This window comes from Typopeltis vanoorti, chromosome 21 (assembly GCF_054136105.1).
Source record: "Typopeltis vanoorti isolate ZY-2024b chromosome 21, IOZ_Tvanoo_1.0, whole genome shotgun sequence".
Taxonomy (NCBI): domain Eukaryota; kingdom Metazoa; phylum Arthropoda; class Arachnida; order Uropygi; family Thelyphonidae; genus Typopeltis; species Typopeltis vanoorti.
In genome coordinates this window covers 21,072,653-21,094,016 of record NC_143569.1, presented here as the reverse complement: position 1 = coordinate 21,094,016, position 21,364 = coordinate 21,072,653, and the positions used below count along the sequence as shown (strand labels likewise).

The 21,364-nt window shown below is 37.7% G+C and overlaps 1 protein-coding gene across 5 annotated transcripts in view; it reads right to left on the bottom strand.

Annotated features, from left to right (window-relative positions):
• LOC150094665 (NPC intracellular cholesterol transporter 1-like) overlaps positions 1-21,364 on the bottom strand; it is a 537,686-nt gene that overhangs the window by 229,216 nt on the left and 287,106 nt on the right. For all 5 annotated transcript variants that reach the window (XM_090411500.1, XM_090411501.1, XM_090411502.1 and 2 more), the window contains exon 14: positions 5,928-6,110. In XM_090411500.1, the coding sequence (XP_090267626.1) occupies positions 5,928-6,110 (183 nt within the window). The remainder of the gene's footprint in view (positions 1-5,927; positions 6,111-21,364) is intronic.

Below are 21,364 nucleotides of genomic sequence, written 5' to 3'. Positions count from 1 at the left end.
ATAATTTGATAAAATACGTTAGAAGTGGGTATGGCTCTCGTACGAAGGAAAATGGCGGCCAGTAATGATGGTTCGCCATCTTTATTCAATAACGGTAATATAAAGGAGATGATTCAGTGTACTATCTGCAAAATGTACGCTTTGCGGAGTGCAGTCGGAGTATGGTTAGATGATAATAAAGGAGTGAATGTATGTAGAAAATGTAAGGAGAATGAGGAATTGAAGTGTATTTCAGGTAGTGAGTGTGATATTTTTGTCAAACTTCAGAATGAAGAAAATAGTGATATGACAAGAAATGGCGAGGTTGTACCAGAGAACCGTGAGGACGTGAATGTAGAAAGTGTGAATGATGGTATTAATTCAGGGCAAATTAATGGTTTTACAGAGAATAAAAAAGGTGAGATAGATGCAATGAGTGAGATTGCATTGTTGAGTGGAGTGATACAAAGGGCAAAGCGGCAGCTAGAGTGTACCAAGTCGACTGAGTGTACCAGCCAATAATAAAAAGTATGACAGGAAAAATAAGCGTACGAGTGTGAACATAAACAAAATGAAGGAGAGAGTGCTGTATGGAGACTCGTTAGTACGAAGCGTGTTAGTAGAGGATTTGACAAAATCGTACCAACCTGGTGGGCCCATAAAGGATGTAACTGAGTCTATTAGAGAGCAAAAGGAAAGGGTGAAAGAAATGATTGTTGTGGCAGGTACGAATGATTTGAAAGGAGATAAAACTGGAATGATAGAGGACCTGAATGAATTGTTTGAGGTAGCAAAAGAAAAGAGTGAGAGAGTTAGGATTTAAAAGGAGGGCCATAATTGCAAATGACTTTATGCGTGGGTTATGTATGACATGTGGTGTGGAATTTGTGGACGTGTGGAGTGAGTTCGATGAGCAAAAGGATCTATATAAGATGGATGGCTTGCATTTGAATGGATACGGTGTAAGGAGACTTGAAAAAGTGTTGCTGAATGTAGTGGATGTGCAAAATCAGGGAAACTAGATTTATTAAGTGGGGGGGGGAGTAGATATATAGACCTTAGGGAGGCAGTTGAATGTACAAATGAATATAATATGCCTGAGCGAATAAGGACAACAAATCAGAATGGGATAGTTAATATAAGGCATCAAGGTAGGAATGGGGCTAATGGAGTTCTTAAATTCATGTACACTAATGCTAGGAGTATTAGGAACAAGAAGGAAGAGTTTTTGGCCATGGTTGGCACTTCCAGACCACAGGTTATTGGCATTAGTGAATCATGGCTAACTGTAGATGATATAGCTAGTGTGATGGGTATAGTGTTTTTTCAAAAATGACAGGGAGAATAAAATGGGGGGGAGGAGTATTGTTGATGATAGCTGATGAGCCGTAGCCAAGAAGAATAGAAGTTGAATTGCAAGATAGAGAAAAGAGCACATTTGAGGTCATTTGGTGTGAGATTGAGCTAGCAGAACAAAATATATAGTTAGGTGCTGCTATAGACCAGGTGATGGAATAGATGGTGGAGATAGTACATAAGCAAATAGAAGAAATGAGTGGAAGGAGGATAATTATTATGGGAGAGTTCAACTATGGTAACATTGATTGGAAGAAGGAGAGGACACATGGGAGGAAGGAATTGGATTTTCTGCAGTTATTAAGGGATAACTATCTGCGAAAGCATGTAATGGAAAATACTATGGGTCAGAGAGTGCTTGACCTAGTAATTACATCTGAGAATTTGGCTGTAACGAATATGACCACATTGCCACCAATTATCATAGGATCTTGACTTGGGAGGTGGCTAAAGGTGTGGAATTTACAATTAAGAAAGGGTACATGTGGAATTATTGGGCTGGAAAGTATGACAAGCTTAGGAGTTTGATTGGTTCAGTGCCATGGCATGTACAACTGCAAGGACTAGAAGTTGATAGTGCATGGGAGGCAGTTAAGAAGTGTTTGCATGAAGCAATGGCTGACTGTATACCTAGAGTCCGAATAATAAATCAAGTAGGGGTTAAATGGATGAATAACACCATTAAGCTTGAGCTGCAAAAAAAGAAACAACTATGGAGGGAATTTAAGGAGAAAGGTGACCGACAGGCACATGAACGGTATAAAGCGCAGGCCAGAAGGGTAACAAGTGTGGTAAGAAAAGCAAAAAAGGATTATGAAAGAACATTAGCCATGCAGGCTAAAGAGAATCCTAAACGGTTTTTTCGATATGTTGCAAGTAAAAGGAAAAATGTATGTGGCAGAATGATTTTAAAGAATGCCGATGGAAGGGAGGTAACTGAATCAGTTGCTGAATATATCATCTTGACGGTGACATTGTAGAAATGAATGAACCAGTAGGTTATACAGGAATTGTGGTGAATGAAGTGGAGGTGAGTAGTCTATTGCATAATCTCAATGTCAATACATCTGTGGGATTGGATGGTATACCAGCTCATGTCATACAAGAAGTGGCTAAAGAATTGTCAGTACCCTTGACCATTTTGTTTAATTTGAGTCTCGGGTCTGGGTTAGTCCCGAGGGGGTGGAAAGAGGGGAAAATAGTTCCACTGCATAAAGGTGCTGTTGTAAATTACTGACCGATTAGCATTTCAGGAATCGTTGTCGAGGTATTAGAGAAATTAGTCAAGAAAAGAATACAGGATTGGATAGATGAAAATGGGATATTGTATGGGGGACAACATAGTTTTGTGAAGGGTAGATCATGCCTCAGTAACTTGCTCACATTTTATAACACAGTGACAGCTGAACTGGATAAGGGTAATGGGTCTACAGTGATTCTACTGGACCTTGCCAAGGCCTTCGACAGGATACCACATGGAACCCAAATCAGTTAACTGGAGCAGATGGGAATGGATATAGGGTTGGTGAGATGGATAGGATGGTGGTTGATGGAGAGATACCAGAGAGTGGTTTATTCAGGAGTTGAGTCTAAAAGACAGCTTGTGACTAGTGGTGTGCCGCAGGGCTCTGTTCTTGGACCACTACTTTTCAATTTCATCAATGATATAGGAAAGGATCTGAGAGGAAGTGTTCACTTGTTTGCTGATGATGCAAAGTTGGGTAGAGCAGTTGTGAGTGCACAGGATGTCAAAATTTTACAGGATGATTTGGATAGTTTGGAGGACTGGGTTAGGAAAAATGGATGTCAATTTAATGTGGCAAAGTGTAAGACTATGCATTTGGGGTGAAAAGAATAGCAGCAGTATATCACATTGGTGGAACCGTACTCCAGGAGAATGATGAGGCCAGGGATTTGGGAGTGTTGTTGGATAGGGAATTGAAGGTTAGGGGGCACATTGCAAAAGTGGCTAAATCAGCTTATCAAATCACTTGGTTTCTGAAAAATACTTTAACATGCAGAGACAAAGAAGTTATTGTTCCTCTGTATCGAGCCTTGATAAGACCCCATCTGGACTACCGTGCCCAGTTATGGGCGCCAGGGTTTCTTCCTGATGGGGAGGAAGTGGAGAGGATTCAGAGACGAGTGACCAAGATGATAGCAGGTCTATGGAATGAACCTTATGACAATAGGTTGAAGATTTGTGGGTTGCAAAAATTGGTCGATAGGCAGAAAAGGGGTGATATGATTGAGACATTCAAATTACTCAAGGGTTACTATAAGATTAATCCAGAAGATATTTTTGAAAATAGGACTGGTGGTGGGAGGACTAGGGGCCATACATGGAAGCTGGGCAAGAATGTGGTTAACAAGGGTGTTAGAGCTAGGTTTTTTACTTGGAGAGTGATGAATGAGTGGAATAAGCTGCCAGAGTCTGTGGTGGGTGCTACGACCGTGAATGAGTTCAAGGCAAGGTATGATAGATACTGTGTGAATGTTGAATAGTTGTTCTTCACATGATGTTAGGGCCTCCCTCGATGAGTCTGTCGACTCCTAGAGTTGTCCGGAATAATAATAATAATAATAATACTGGTCATCTTTCTTTCTTATGCTTTGTACTGCTCATAAGCCTGCTGATTACCTGTCTCTTTATATGTCCTCCAAACTTTTTTCTTTTCCTGCCACTCCTATTTGATTTATTCTCCTAACTGTGCATAATGTCTGATACTACTTTCTTCAAAGATCTATTGCCCATCTTCCATGTAATGCTAACATCTTTTCCCTTCCAAATTCTTATGAAATGGAACTACTCCAAGCTACCACTTGAGCTGTCATAATCACATACTCTGCAATTATATATATATACACACACACACACACACAGTTAGCTTTACATTAGGAACACCTAATAACACAATGGTCCATTTACCTGTGGAATCACAGCTCGTAGAAGCCTAGGAACAGATTTCACAAGGTGTTGAACATCCTCCATGCATAACTCAACCCATGTCTGCTGCAGCAACTCTATCAGTTCTCACACAACATTCTAGCATATCCCACACATGTATTACAGTCAGGGAGAGTTTCGGGGCCAAGGCAATATGGCAAATTCATTGTCGTGCTCCTGCAACAACTCAGTAGTTGTACAAGCCTGATGACAAGGTATGTTGTCCTGTTGAAAGATGGCACTGTGGTTGGGACAGACCTCTTGCATATATGGATGGAGATGGTCAGCTAACAGATCACTGTAGCATTCACTATTCATATTTTGATGGATGATAACCAATGGACCTAGTATATGCCAGAAAAAGACCATACCATAACACCACCTTCACTGGCCTGTTTAACCCCAACTGCGTAATCAGGGGATAGTACTTCATGATGTTTATACCAAATGCAAACCCAACTATCAGCATGATGCATAGGAAACAGGACTCATCACCTCTGACGACCTTCTTCCATCTGTTGAGAGTCCATTACTGATGTTCCTTGGCCCATGCGAAGTGTTGTTTGCAATGCCTGACCATCATCATCATCATGGGTACCTTGTTGGTCTCTGACTGTGGAACCCTAGGTGAAGCAAGGTACATCTCATAGTACATGTGGAAATGGGTCAAACTGACCCGCTATTGTACTGTTGCACTTCATTGCTGAAATACCAGTCATGATGTCCAATGCTCGACCACGCATTGGTGACTAATGAGAGCCCTTCTGCTGGATGTCTGTTCATGATTAATCTAGTCCTGATACACCCTTAATATGGAAATATCAAAGGTGTATCAGGAAAAATATCAATAGTAGCCACACATGACATTGATATCACGTTGTACTTCATTATCAAGGCAAATATGTAAATCGAGGGGGGGGGGATTCCTAATGCAAAGCTAATTCAGTGTATAGTCCTTCCTAACAGAAAATTCCACATATCTAGCAATTTCTCAGATCAAGACAACATACTACAATCCAACTTGCCTTGTTCAGAAGCAGGCTGGCAGCATTGGTTAGTGACAGAAGGAATGAAAGTTAATATAAATGAAAGAAATGAACAAAAGCTAGGAAGACTGAGGGAGTGAAAGCATGCAAAAATGAAGAAGCAAAAGTAAGTGATATGGGAGTGAAAAGGAGTGAAAAGAAGAAATTTTGTGATGAAAATGTCCTAAGGAAACAGAAGTAAGGTCATCACAATTGGTAGTGAGCCCATGGAAGGAACAGAGTGAAATTGCCGGAATGCAAGATTTTAAGAACGGGTTATTCAGAATGAAATGTGAAATGAAGAACATGTGGAGTGATATTAGACATTTAGTGGAAACAAATGAAATGATATTTCTCCACTAAACTCTCTCCATAAATCAACTACCTACCATGCCAATTGCACAACCTATGTATTGATTTATTTGTAATCATGGTTCTTTAATCCTGGTTGTATTCCACCATAACAGCACACTAACAATCTCTGCTCTTAACTGTTATTCATTTGTACCAGCAGTTCTTTTGTATTGATATTATATATATATATATATTTTTTAAGTGCTTATATAAAAATGTTTTTATTATAAAATTTAAATATATCAAATATTTTATATAGACTTTACCTGAAATGTTTGCACTAAAATGAATATGTTGTCTACTCCAACAGCAAGAACTAAAAATGGAATAACCTCCATAATAATAAGGGTAGCCGGAACCCCTGCATAACAGAAGATACCAAAGGAGGCAAATACAGAAATCAGCACAATGATGACACCTGCAAGTCCCAAAGAAACTTTAGAGTCCACCTAAAATATGAAAATTAATTTCAGAAATATGTTCATTTCTACAGCTATTAAACATATCAGTACAAAATGATAAAGCACATAGCAAGCTAGTTCAGTTTTAATTATTGTGATGCAAAATGGAAACTGAAAAAAAATGGAAATGTCAATAATTTTGAATATTAAACAGGAGCTTGCCATACTACATATTGTATTTTCTGTGTTCAGTAGAGTTAGCTGAAAATTTGTCAGCATTTATAAGAAGCCAGTTTAATTTTTTTTTTGTTAGAATCTTCATATAAAACACTTGAATCATCTAAATAATCCAGTTTCATAGAAACCATCATAAAACTAAGGTTCTGTTACAAATATTTCAAGTAATTGAAACGGTATTTAATTTTAAAATATTATATATTATTGAAATCAGAGACGGTTTTAGTACCTAGTGAATACGTTTCTACATGAAATAACAAGATTGTTATTTAATAATTGTAGCATGACCTTCAAATTTTTATATGATTATTGTAAGACATCTCCATGGAGTCCTGGGAGTGACCATTACTGGAGGCTATTACATACTATATTATTACTAAGGAGTGGAAGGAGGGCAAGATTGTGCCACTTCATAAAGGAGGTGATTGAACTCAAGCATCCAACAATAAGCTTATCTGTGTCAGGTGTTGTGGTTAAGTTGTTGGAGAAGCTTGTGAGAATTAGGATCCAGAGTTGGGTTGACAACATTGGTATTATCTTTGATGGACAGCAAGGATTTGCTAAAGGGAGGTCGTGTTTTAGTGATCTACTTATTTATTACAATAAAGTGACTGCTTCCTTGGACAGAGGAGAAGGATACACAGTAATATACTTAGATTTCACAAAGGCTTTTGATAGAGTATCTCATGATAAATTGATAGTCAAACTAGAGCAGATGGGGTTGGATATTAGATTAGTGCATTGGATTGGAGACTGGCTATCTGATAGGTATCAACAAGTTGTGTATGGGGGAATGATATACAGGAAAAGGAAAGTCACTAATGGAGTGCCTCAGGGGTCTGTTTTGGGGCCATTACTATTTAACTTGTATATTAACAATATAGGTGAAGATTTGGATGGAGATATTCAGTTGTTTGCAGATGCAAAGTTGGGACGAATCATAAAGAGTGGTGAAGATGTTGTGACCTTGCAGGAAGACTTGAATAAATTGAGTGATTGGGCACGGAAATGGGGGTGTGAGTTCAATGTTGCAAAATGTAAGGTTTTAAAATTTGGAAAACAAAGATGGGATGCAGAATTTATGCTTGGTGAGGATACATTGTTGGAGGTGGAAGAAATAAGAGATCTGGGGGTGATAGTGGATAAGGATCTGAAATTTAGGGGACACATAGCCAAAATTGTGAAGACAACACAAAGGCTTCTGGGAATGATGCAGAGGACATTGACATATAGAAGCAAGGAGATTCTTGTTCTGTTGTATAAGGCTTTGATTAGGCCACACATGGACTAGTGTGCCAAGATTTGGTCACCTGGTTTTCAGAAGGATGTTGGAAAGGTCCAAAGGTGATTGACTAAGGTAGTTTTTGACCTCTGGAATGTCAAGTATGAACAAAGATTGAGAAGATGCAACTTGCAGAGTCTAGTGGACAGGAGGAAGAGGGAAGATATGATAGAGACCTACAAGTTATTAAGGGGTTGTACTAGGATCAATGCTGGAGAGGTTCTACAGAAAGTAGTGAGAGATCGGGGGAGAACCAGAGGTCATCCCTGGAAACTGTATAAAGAGGGTGTGAGTAGGAGAGTGAAAGACAGGTTTTTTTTCGTGCAGAGTTGTGAATGATTGGAATGCCTTGCCTGAGAGTGTAGTGTCTACAAGGAGTTTGAATGTGTTCAAGGCACAGTATGATGAGCTGTGTGTGTGTGATAAAAGGACTTCTCAAATGAGTCATTGACTCCATGAGATCTTGGGATAATAATTCCCCATTATGCTAACCTGCTTTTTATGTACACTCCAAACTGTGCTCATTTGCCTTGCAAATTATTATTATTATTATTACATAACACCACCAGGGAGCCCAAAGACTCATCGAAGGAGGGCACCTACTCTACAACTCTCAATCTCCACCAACCACAACTACCTTCATCGCCTACACCAACAGCATCTACTGCCGAGCACCACCACCACTATTATTTTCACAGACAATCGCAAACATCCATGCCCACGGTGGGATTCAAACCCACAGCATTTTGGCTGGAGAGCAGATACGCTAATCACTCGGCCAACTAGGCTGGCAATGATATGTAATTCAGTCTATGAACTGTGTTCTCTGCCAGTTTCCCATTTTGCATGAGGGGAAAAACTTTTAAAAAAAATCGTGTTCATTTCAAAAGCTCTTACAAAGATACTGATAAGACACGAAAAAAAAAAAAAAAGCAGCTGATAGTTGCAACAAATTTTATAATCTATTGAATGTTGATATTAAGCTATATTCCATTCTTATCCCTTTCTTAATACAGCCATTTCGTATACACTGAAATATCTGGTGAAAGCTATAAAAACTATACAATTACTGTGTATTTCTTATTTAGCTTTAAATAATTTTTATAATCTAAATTTTATTTACCAAAGATAAATTAATGGATTATAAAATTTGTTGCAACTATCACTGCTTTTTTATTTTCTTTAAATACCATTAATATATTGGAGATGACGAATTCCACTTTTTTGTGATGTTTTGCAGTGCAGTGTTTTGAAACACATTTGAAAACAAAATGTATGGTTTCTTGCTTTATTTTTTAAAAAAATAAATAAATGATGCAACCATTCCTTATATACATTTTACTCAGTGTTAGAGGTAACTATAGCAAAGTGAAATTAGTATTTATTCAAAATTAATTATTAAAAATTAAATATTTAAATACTTTACTAACTTTGCTTTCATACTGATATGTATAACATACACACCAAGGGACTGGGATTATGGTGAACTCAGCAAATACACCAGTTAATTTATTTCTTATGCAAGGAGAAAAGGGAATTTTAGATCAGAAAAGACCATAAAAAATCTTGAATTTTTTTTGGGAGATATTTCTGCTATTCCAGGCGATCAATAATTTAAAAACTACAAATTTTTCCCAGGAATTCTCGGGAATAAACCTTACTCCCTGCTAGATATGGTAACCTTTGAAACTTGTAACCATATGTAAGTGACCATATCTACACATGGTAATCCTGATGTAGTATTATGAAAGCTTATAAAGAGGGAGAATAACTTCTGCATTCTTCCGAGTTAGCATTGCTTCCAAGTTTCAGTTATCTAATTCAGTGCCTTAACCATCTTAGCAATGTGGCCCTAAACTTTAATTCTCTCTCTCTCTACCTACCTATCTACTATAACCCTGAAATCTCTAGCTTCATTAACTACTTGCAGCCAATTTCCATTAATATAATACTCTGCTTGCTGTCCTCTGTCCAAAATACATAATCTTACCTTTTAAACTGATATATGTATTAACATTTGTCCACAGAATTTGTGTGTTCAATTCTCCCTGCAGAGATTCTATATTAGATATGTCCATTATCACTCTCTCTCTCAACTTAATATCATTAGCAAATAACTGGATACCACTATCAAAAATTAGTATCTACATCATTTTCTGATACCTGCCAGACAACCAACTAGTTTACAACTCTTCTGTTCATATCACAAATCTCTTTTGTGAATCTAATTTTGCATATGGATATGACAGCAAACCCCCCCCCCACTCCAGAAACACACACACACCATAATAAGTTAAGTTTAATCCTTTATCCGAATGTGAGCAAACAAAGTTTGCACCTGAAAGTATCTTTAGGACTGGGGTAAGGTAGTACAATACCGGGCAACTCATTGCAAAGGTGGAGAAAGTTCTCATCACTCCTATATCAGTATCTCCCATAATGCAAAGCACATCTCCTTGCAGACGTGTGTACTGCTATGCATTAAGGCAAGGGCCACTACCCATACCAGTTTCGACCTTTATTGAGGTCTCAGCAGTGGGAGCCATGCCCAGTAGTGGAGACACTAAGGCAGAAGCAATGAGAGGTCATCCCAACCTAAAGGAGTTGCCAAAGGGTGTACAACTTTTTTTTTTTTTGCCTTAATGCATAGCATTACACATATCCGCAAGGAGATGTGCTTTGCATTATGGGAGATACTGAGATAGGAGTGATGAGAACTTTCTCCACCTTTGCAACGAGTTGTCTGGTGTTGTACTACCTTACCCCAGTCTTGAAGATACTTTCAGGTGCAAACTTTGTTTGCTCACACTTGGATAAAGGATTGAACTAAACTTATTATAGTCTAACCAAGTGAAAAATAAACTCTCAACACACACATCATACTTGACAAATTTTTTCATTCCATAAAACAGCCAAACTTGCTAAAAGAACACACAATTTACAGACCTAATACATCGCCATTCTAGCCTTAGATGCTTTGATTGTAATTCTAAAACAGCAGTAGCAATCCAAACTAAATGTTTTATGTGTTATGAGTTTCACCAATGCATATTTTTGCCATGGTCTAGATCAAGGGTTGGCAACTGGCACATTAAACGTTAAACTGGCAGCCATTTATCATAGCGTATACTGCTAATCTATTTAAGTCATTCTGTGGAATCTCTAGATCATCTTCATTCACTAACTTTGCATCATCAGCAAGAGACTGAACATTTCCACTCAAAATATTTCCTGTATCATTGATATGTAGAAATTAAACAGCAGAGGACTAAGTACTAAGCCCTGAGGTACTACACTAATTACCTGTGTTCTCCTGGACTCAATTCTTCTATAAATCACTCTTTGATGACTATCAGTTGCTCTAACTTAAACCATCAGCTTCATATCCATCTAATTTTGTTCCAATTTATGCAACAGAGTTTATTATTATTAAGGGAGACCTCTAGGGAGTCAGGGACTCATTGAGGGAGGCCGAATACTACACGTACCAAATATCAGACTTGTTCTTGAATTAATTCACACTGCTTGTGCACACAACATCCAATGGCAATCCATTCCAATCACATACCACTGTATGAGAGAAAAATCTATATCTCACTCTCCTTCTTGGCAGTCTTCATTCTCAGCTTCCAAGGATGCCCTCTCGTCCTTTCCCCACCCCTCCATAAATTGAAAAATTCCATCAACTGAACTCCTGTATGACCCTTTCAGAAGTTTGTAAGTCTCAATCACATCCCTCTCTCTCTCTCCTGTTTTTTAGTGTCTACACTCTACAAATTCTCAATCTGTCTTCAAAATCAGTATTCCACAATCCGGATATCATTTTAACACTTGCTCCACTGTATCAGAATCTAAGACTGAAATTATATAGCCTGGTTAAAGGAATAGCCAGTTCAGCTGAACACTCTTTTAGCACCCATGCTGATATCCCATCAGCCGCACAAGTTCTGTGTGTAATCTTGTCAAATTCAGCAGTAACACTTAGTAACTGCTTCCTTTAACCAACTGCACTTGTATTTTATTATAAAAAGTAAGAACTTACTAAGGCAAGACCTATCCTTCATAAAAAAAAAAAAGTTGCCCCACATAAAGTATCACATTCCTATCACGTCTTGATTTCTTCTTTTATCAACCAGAATTGATGCTTAAATTAAACTGCTTGGTAAGAGAAGGTGCTAATTTCCTTGTACATTCTCAAAACAAACAACCTGATATACCATCTAATCCCACGGTAGTGTTCGCATTACAGTTCTGCAATACCAAAAAGCAACTCCATTTCATCAACCTCTGTTCTTTCATCAGTCAGTGTCATATCTAACCCTGGGTTATTTCCAAAACACATGCACTGCAAAATGCATGGTGTGCTTGCCCAATATGAAAAAGAATTATAATTCATAATTCAATTTCTTGCAATCCATTCCATAAGCAGATACAACACGTAAGTTTGTCCCTGCCAGGCACGAATATCTTATTCCTAGAAGTATTGATGAGTATAACATTGACATTATCAAGATGTTAGTTCACATTGCATGTGAAGTAACTTCACGACTGGGCAACTCGTATATAGAGGCTAATGACTTCACATCACTTGCCTTAATATCCCATAATGCAAAGCACATATCCTTACAGACATGTATAATGCTATGCATTATGGGAAGGATCCCTACCTAGACCAGTTTCAACCTTTATTGAGATCTTATTAGTGGGAGCAGATCCAGAGGTGATACTAAGGTTGTAATGTAATGATGAAGTAATGATTAATTCTTAATCCAATTGTAAGCAAACAAAGTTTGCACCTGAAGTATTTTCAGGACTGGGCAACTTGTGTATAGAAACTAACGACTTCACATCACTTGCCTTAGTATCCCATAATGCAAAGCACATATCCTAACGGACATGTGTAATGCTATGCTAATACATAATACTAATGCATTACACATGTCCATTAGGATATGTGCTTTGCATCATAGGATACTAAGGCAAGTGATGTGAAGTCATTAGATTATATAAATTGCCCAGTCCTGAAAGTGCTTCAGGCACAATCTTTACACTTGGATAAAGGATTAAACCAAGAATTTAATTTCTTGGCATCTTTAATTTATGGTATAACCAAGAGGAAAAACTTCCAATAACTTTCTGTTATAATGAAATAGCGTAACTTTAATAAAAAAGATAACATAGTTTGGTGTAAAGTAGATTAATAACAAAATCAAAGAGGAACTGATGAAATAGAGGTTATGTAAAAAGCATAAAGGAAGAGGTGATGAGCTGCTGCACATCACCTCTTTCTTTAGGATGCAAGACTGGAGCCATGAAAGTGTATATAGAAAGAAAAACAAAATTGGAATATGAGAAGAACTAGTTCTCCAATTCAAGGAAAGTCCTAAGGAATTTTTCATTATGTGGCCAGTTGGAGATGATTCTGGATGAACATCCCTAGATGGAGATGGGAGTCAAGTGACCACATTGGTTATTTAATGATCACTTTATTGGTATTTCATACTGGTAAAGCAGTACATGAGGAGAATATATTTCTAATACAATATGGAAGACAATAAGACAGTGGGAATGGGTGGAATTTTCTCATGTTTTAATAGAATTTCTAAAGAACCTGACATCTCCATTGACCTGGCTGTTCCGTGAAAGTCTAGAGATATCAAACTATAAATCAGTTTGCATTTCTTCTATAGTTATTAAAATTTTGGAGAAACAAGTTAGAGCATGTATACAAAATTGGGGAGATGAAGATAATATTTATTAAGTTTATAATTATATATATTTATAAATATACATTTATAATATATATTTATTTGTTAAGGAGTACTCTTGTTTCAGTAATCGGCTTGTCTTTTATAAAAAAAATAATAAAAGCACAAGCTGATAAGGGAAAGGAATATACTGCTTTTTAATTTTGCAAACGTATTTAACAAGGTGTCACATGATAAATGGATATTTATGTTGTCATTTATATAGGCTTATGTATCAGGTAAGAGAACTACATTGGAAATTGGCTATCTGAGAGTTATGTATGAGGAGGGGCAAATAGCATCATGGAAAAGGATGGTCACGAGTTGTGTTCTACAAGTTCAGTAATACTGGGACCTTTGCTGACTGATTAATCTTTATGTCAATGATATTGTCACTGAGAAATGATATCAGAACTGCAGTGTTGGGTATTAGGACAAATAGAAAATGCAAACCATGCAGTTTTCTCGATAAAAGTTGAAAGAGTAGATACATCACAATTTCAACTGCTAGACAGGTATATGCAGAATTAAAACTAGAGAGATTTCCTATATGGTAGAAAATTAGGAAATCACTAGGGATTGCAAAAGAAAGTGGCAAGTAAATGTGTGTGGACTGGCTGTCTTGCAGGGAGGGTGGTATATAATATGCACTGCAATGAAAGAGAAGGCAATGAAAGTGCAGACAGTGAACAGGTTTAAGAATGGGATGATAGACTAACCAATATTTAATAAAAAAAATAAACAATTGGTTTAATCATTTCAATATTTCATCTCTGTCACAGAGACATCTTCAGGAATACCATGTTAAAATTGTAATAACACACAAGAAACAAAAAAAGTGGAGGAAACAAAATTAGACTACATGAAGACTAAACTCTAATGAAGGGTGCACTGCATAGGTGTTGTTGGTTTGCATTATATGTTGAACGGGATGCCTAAGAATTCAAGTTTCCCAAATCTTGGGAAGTTTAATACAACCATATTTATTAAGATAAGGCTGTTTTTTTTTTTAAATCTCCTAGAAGACTCTGAAGAATCTATAAGTTTGTATTTACTGTGATGGAGCACGACAGTTTTCTTCCATCTTATTCTGTGCAAGGTATCTAAGGAATGGTATGCTAGACCCAAATGACTATAGTTGTGGCAGATATTAACAGATCACCCAGTCTGACCATAATATAAGTTGCAAAAACAAGGAACTTTGTGAATACCTGGAACAGAGAGGGGATGAAATGGATCCTTAGGAGAGCAGAGAAGGGAAATCAGTTTCAAATGAAGTTTGAAAGCAGTACAGAGATTATATTTCATTCAAATTATGGCTATTTTTTCCGAAGTGCCCTGGATATAGGGAATAGTAATGGTATTATTGTAGTCTTTATGTTGAGAGGGATGTAAGGAGGTGGAAGGGACAGTTAATTTGTAGATCTTTTTGGCATTGTAACCATCGGACAGGAAGATATGGCAAATAAAGGCAAGTTCTGCTATAAGGGAAGCTTGGGTAAGAGGCTTGAAGCTCTGTTTGTACTCATAATACAATTTAATGGAATAACTACAGTACAAAGAGAAAAAAAACAGCAGGTTTAATTGTTTCAGTATTTTTTCTCTGTTGAAGAGACATATTCAGGAATACAATGTTAAAATAGTGATAATACACACAAAACAAAATTGTATTATAAGTGTAAGCCAGTATCCAAGCATAAATACTTGTATACTTGTTTACAAATTCTGCATGGAGATGATATAGTACACAAAGCTAAACAGTTTGAAAGTTTATTTTTCACTTGGTTAGACTATAATAAATTTAGTTTAATCCTTTATCCAAGTGTGAGTAAACAAAGTTTGCACCTGAAAATATCTTCAGGACTGAGGTAAGGTAGTACAACACCAGGAAACTCACAGTAAAGGTGGATCAAGCTCCCAACTCCTTAGTATGTATCTCCACTCTGGGCCTGGCTCCCACTGACGAGACCACAATAAAGGTCGAAACCGGTATGGGTAGTGGCCCTTTCCTTAATGCATAGCAGTATACATGTCCACTAGGAGATATGCTGTGCATTATGGGAGATACTAAGACAAGGAGTTGGGAGCTTGATCCACCTTTGCTGCGAGTTTCCCAGTGTTGTACTACCTTACCTCAGTCCTGATATATTTTCAGGTGCAAACTTTGTTTGCTCACACTTGGATAAAGGATTAAACTAAATTTATTAAAGCTAAACAGTATGGTAAGTGGAAAATATGTTTATCCCAAGAACTTAATTGGCTGGCCTTCCTTAAAAGGTATAAGGACGATAGATTCATACCTACTAGTTTTAAGCTTGAAGCAAAATTTCTCTCTCCTAAAATTCTCGATATCTGCAGATGCATTAGGTTTGCTTTGTTAATAAGTCATTGCTACTTGAGCTAAATTATAGATAATAGCCAGATTGAGGCACTTTGTAAACTCTGTAAAGACCACAGCATAATCATTACTAGAGTCAAAAAAGGTGATGCTACTAATGTCCTCATTTCCAGTGATTATAATCAGCAAATGAATGTACTGCTCAAAGACCATACAACTTATAAACCACTAGATTATAATTCCACTAAGTCTCAGAAAAAACGTTAATGCTTCTAAAATATGTTACATCTTTGCCTCCTGAAGTTGATAAAAAAACTAACCTTTTAGTTTTACCCCCGACCCCCAGATATATGGATTGCCAAAACTTCATTAACTCAATTACCCTCTACATTCAATAGTAGATGATACTGACTCCCCGTCATTTAAATTAGTCTAACAGTTAGCTAAATCTGTACTTACACTTGCTAGAAACACATCCTCTTATATAAAAAATTCCACACATTTCAAATCCTTAATCTAGAATTTAATTTTTAAACTACAATGATATCATGGTGACCATTGATGTCACCTCCTTATTCACAAATATTCCCCTTTCTGGAATTAAATTTACTGAAAAATGCTTTCTCCCTGACATTATTCATCTTTCTTAATTTTGCTATCCATACTGTATTAACTACTTACTCACTATTTATACAAGCTGTGTTGTCCTCTGATGATGCTGATTTGAATTAAGCAGCACTTATAAGCAGTTAATAAAACATCTTTTGATAAAATTGTTTGGTATTGTTAATACCATTAAAAATAAGTCATGAATAACCGTCAACATTTAAGCTTTAGATTGCTATCCATACTGGTTACTTCTTTTAGAAGGCCACCTTATATAAACAGATAACAGGGGCTTTCATGGGCTCTTCTCCCACTATAGCCAATTTCTGTATGAAGCATTTTGAAAAACATGCTCTTGATACTACCAGTCTCAAACTTCCCAAGATACATTGATAATGTGTTCTCTATTTGACAACATGGCTCAGGCACATTAGGCTCTTTCCTCTTTCAATTCAACAGTCAGCACCCCAGTATTCAGCTCACAAAAGAAAACAACAGCTTGCTTTTTTTTTATTTATTTTTTTTTTTTAGATATTCCAATAACGTGTCTGCTCAATAGCATCTTTTCTTTTGCAGTTTACAGAAAACTCACAGATACAGGTAGATACATACAAGCTTCCCACCCCTCTCAAATAAAATGGTGTCATCTAAACCGTTGTGAAGAGAGCCTCCAACACTGTTGTACCCAAGCTTCCTTACAGCAGAACTTGCCTTTATTCACTAAACCTCCTGTCCAATGGTTACAATGCCAAAAAGATCTACAAATTAACTGTCCCTTCCACCTCCATACATCCCAACATAACTGCAGTAATGCCATTACTAGAGTTATATTTCTTTAAAGTTCTGGTTATTTTTCCTGAAGTGCTCCTCTCTTTCCCTTTATAGAGGGAAAGAGAGCATTTTGCTGTTTTTAATCCTCATTTGAAGCTGGCTTCTCTTTTCTGCTCTCCTAAGGATCCACTTCCTCCTCCTCTCTGTTCCAGGCATTTACAAGATTCATTGTTCTTGCAATTAATCATATTATGATCAGGTGGGAAGATCTACTAACATCTGCCCAGATGAGCACAAAAAAAATACATCTGCTGCCATGACTATGGTAAGTCATGCTTTGGATAACTTGCACAGAATCAGATGGAAGAAAACTATCATGCTCCATCACTATGATTATTATGATCATATAATCATCATCATCTGATCTCCATGCAGTCAGAGACTCATCATGGTAGGTACACACTATTGCCTTAAACAATACCTTAAACTAATTCAGTGTGTCTACATTCACAACACAATCAGGCAATGCATTCCACTCGCCAACCACTTTCCATGCAGAGAACCTTCTCCTCACTCCTCTGCTCACACCCTCCTTATACAGTAATCAATTATGGCCTTCGTTCTCCCCCCCCCCCATCTCCCATTCTATGAAAAATTGCTTCCATGTCAACCTCATAACAACCCCTGACTAGCTTAAATGTCTCAATCATATACCCCACCCACCTTTCCTCCTATTCATGAAACTTTGCAACTTACATTCTCTCAATCTGTTCTTGTACTCCACATTCCAAAGACCACTGACAACCTCTGTGAATCTTCTCTGGACTCTTTCAAACATATCCTGGTCACCATGAAAACCTGGTTTTCATGGTGACCAGGTGCACAATAATCCATATGAGGCTGATCAAGGCCTTATACAATGGCATCATAACCTCTTTATTTCTGCAAGCCAGGGTCCTCTGCATCACTGCCATTATCCGATGTGACATCTTCAATATTCATGCAATGTGGCCCCTGAATTTCAGGTCCTTGTCCACCATCACTACTAGATCCCTCATCTCCTCTACTTCCTTTAAAGTTTCCCCACTAAGTGTATACTTGGCACCCCATCATTGCTTACCAAATCTCAAAACCTTACACTTTGCAATATTGAACTGACCAGTCAATTACAGTTCACTTACATGCCCATCCATGCAATCTTTTCAAGTCCTCCTGTAAGGCCATAACATCTACTTGACTCTGCATTGCTTTCCCCAGTTTTGCATCACCTGCAAACAGCTGCATATCACCATCCCAATATCATTAACATACAAACTGAACAATGGTCCCAAAACTAACCCCAGCAATACACCACTAGTGACCTTCCTGTTTTCAGATACTGTACCTGCATATACAACTTTCTGATACCTATCTCACAGCCAGTCGCTAATGCAATTCAGAACTCTGTTATCCAGTTCCATCTGTTTCAATTTATTTAACAGTTTGTCATGTGGCAGTCTATCAAAAGCTTTTGCAAAATCCAAGTACACTACTGTATATGCATCTCTCCTGTCCAAGGGTTTTGTCACCTTGTTATAGTACATAAGTTAGTAAGTAAAAGATGATCTCCCTTTAACAAAACCTGATAACCACACAGAATATTGCTGTTGTCAACCCATTTCTGTATCATACCTCACCAATCTCTCTCCAGTACCTTCACCACAACTCCAGATTAGCCTATAATTTGAAGCTACAGCCCATTAACTTCCCAAGATTTGGGAAAACTAATTTTAAGCCTTCTGCCCAGCATCTAATGCTAGCCAACAGCACCAGTAAAGAATGCCCCCTCATAAGACTTGATTCTTCATACAGAGTAATTTCATTTCTCCCACTTTTTGTTTCTTGCATCTTCATGTGTGTGTAATTGCAGTTTAACACTGTATTCCTGAAGATGGCTCTGTGACAGAGATGAAATACTGAAAAAAAATTAAACCTACTGTTTAATTATTTCTCTTTGTGCTGTAGTTATTCCATTACTCTTCATTATGAGGAATAGCAATATGTTCTTTATGATACTGTTTTCGAAGATGGGCCTACTAATATGAGTCTTGTGATTCTATATAAGTTTTGAACAAATAATAATAATCCTGAAGTCAGTATGCAAGGTGATGGCATTCTCATTATTATTATTATTATTATTATTAAACAAGACCTCATGGAGTCAAAGACTCATCTAGGAGGTCCTTTTATCTCACACACATCTCATCATACCGGGTCTTAAACACATTCAAACTCCTTGCAGACACCACACTCTCAGGCAAGGCATTCCAATCATTCACAACTCTGCACGAAAAAAACCTGCCTCTCACTCCCCTACTCACACCCTCTTTATACAGTTTCCAGGGATGACCTCTGGTTCTCCCCTGATCTCCCACTATTCGCTGTAGAACTTCTCCACCATTGATCCTATAGCAACCCCTTACCAACTTGTAGGTCTCTATCATATCTCCCCTCTTCCTTCTCTCCACTAGTCTCTGCAAATTACATCTTTTCAATCTTTCCTCATACTCGACATTCCAGAGGTCAGAAACTACCTTAGTCAGTCGCCTTTGGACCCTTTCCAACATCTCTTCATCCTTCTGAAAACCAGGTGACCAAATCTGGGCACAATAGTCCATGTGTGGCCTAATCAAAGCCTTATACAATGGAACAAGAATCTCCCTACTTCTACACGTCAGTGTCCTCCTCATCATTCCCAGAAGTCTTTGTGTTGTCTTCACAATTTTGGCGATGTGACCCCTAAATTTTAGATCCTTATCCACTATCACTCCCAGATCTCTTATTTCCTCTACTTCCAACAATATATTCTCACCAAGCATAAATTCTGCATCCCATCTTTGTTTTCCAAATTTTAAAACCTTACATTTTGCAACATTGAACTCACATCCCCATTTGCTTGCCCAATCACTCAATTTATTCAAGTCTTCTTGCAAGGCCACAACATCTTCACTACTCTTTATGGTTCGTCCCAACTTTGCATCATCTGCAAACAACTGAATATCTCCATCCAAATCTTCGCCAATATCATTAATATACAAGTTAAATAGTAATGGCCCTAAAACAGATCCCTGAGGCACTCCACTAGTGACTTTCCTTTTCCTGGATATTGCACCCCCATACACAACTTGTTGATACCTATCAGATAGCCAGTCTCCAATCCAATGCACTAATCTAATATCCAACCCCATCTGCTCTAGTTTGACTGTCAACTTATCATGAGGTACTCTATCAAAAGCTTTTGCGAAATCCAAGTATATTACTGTGTATCCTTCTCCTCTGTCCAAGGAAGCAGTCACTTTATTGTAATAAGTAAGTAGATTACTAAAACACGACCTCCCTTTAGCAAATCCATGCTGTCCATCAAAGATTATACCATTGTTGTCAACCCAACTCTGGATCCTAGTTCTCACAAGCTTCTCCAACAACTTAACCACAACACCTGACACACAGATAGGCCTATAGTTTGATGCTTGAGTTCGATCACCTCCTTTATGAAGTGGCACAATCTTGCCCTCCTTCCACTCTTTAGGGACTTGACCAAGTGCAAGACTCGTATTAAAAAAATATGTCAAGGCAGTTGTCAACTCTCTGGCACATTCCTTCAGAATACGCGGTGATATATTATCAAGTCCCACAGCCTTATTTACATTTAGTTTACTCAACTCCCCAAACATCTCTTGCTCACTTACAGTCAGTCTCTCCTCCCCATCATCAACTGCTCTTAATCTCTCCATGAAGTCACATTCACAAGATTGAAAGATCTTTATGAACTGCTCATTAAGTATCTCCACCACACATTCTGCAACAGCTGTCTTTATACCATTTCCTCCAATCAATGTCATCCTTCCATAATCATTCTTTCTTTTGCTGGCTACATATCGAAAGAACTCCCTAGGATTCTTTTTAGCTTCATTAGCTAACTGCTGTTCATACCTCTCTTTAGCTACTCTCACCAACCAAGTCACTCTCCTTGCCTGGTCTTTGTAGAACTCATGAAATTGGTTACTTCCACTTCTCTTATGCTGCCTCCACAATGCCCTTTTTCTCTGTATTGCATGCTTAATCTCTTTATTCATCCATCTCACACCTAACTTATTTAACCTTCTCACCCGTGGTATACATTTAGACATTGCATCCACTAAATATTTTTTGAAAATCCCCCAAGCTGCATTGATCTCTTTTCCAGCTAACTCCTCATTCCATGCTACACCTGCAAGCTGTCTCCTGAGCTCTTCATAATCACTCGCCTTGTAGTTCCACATATACCCTTTTTTCACAGGGG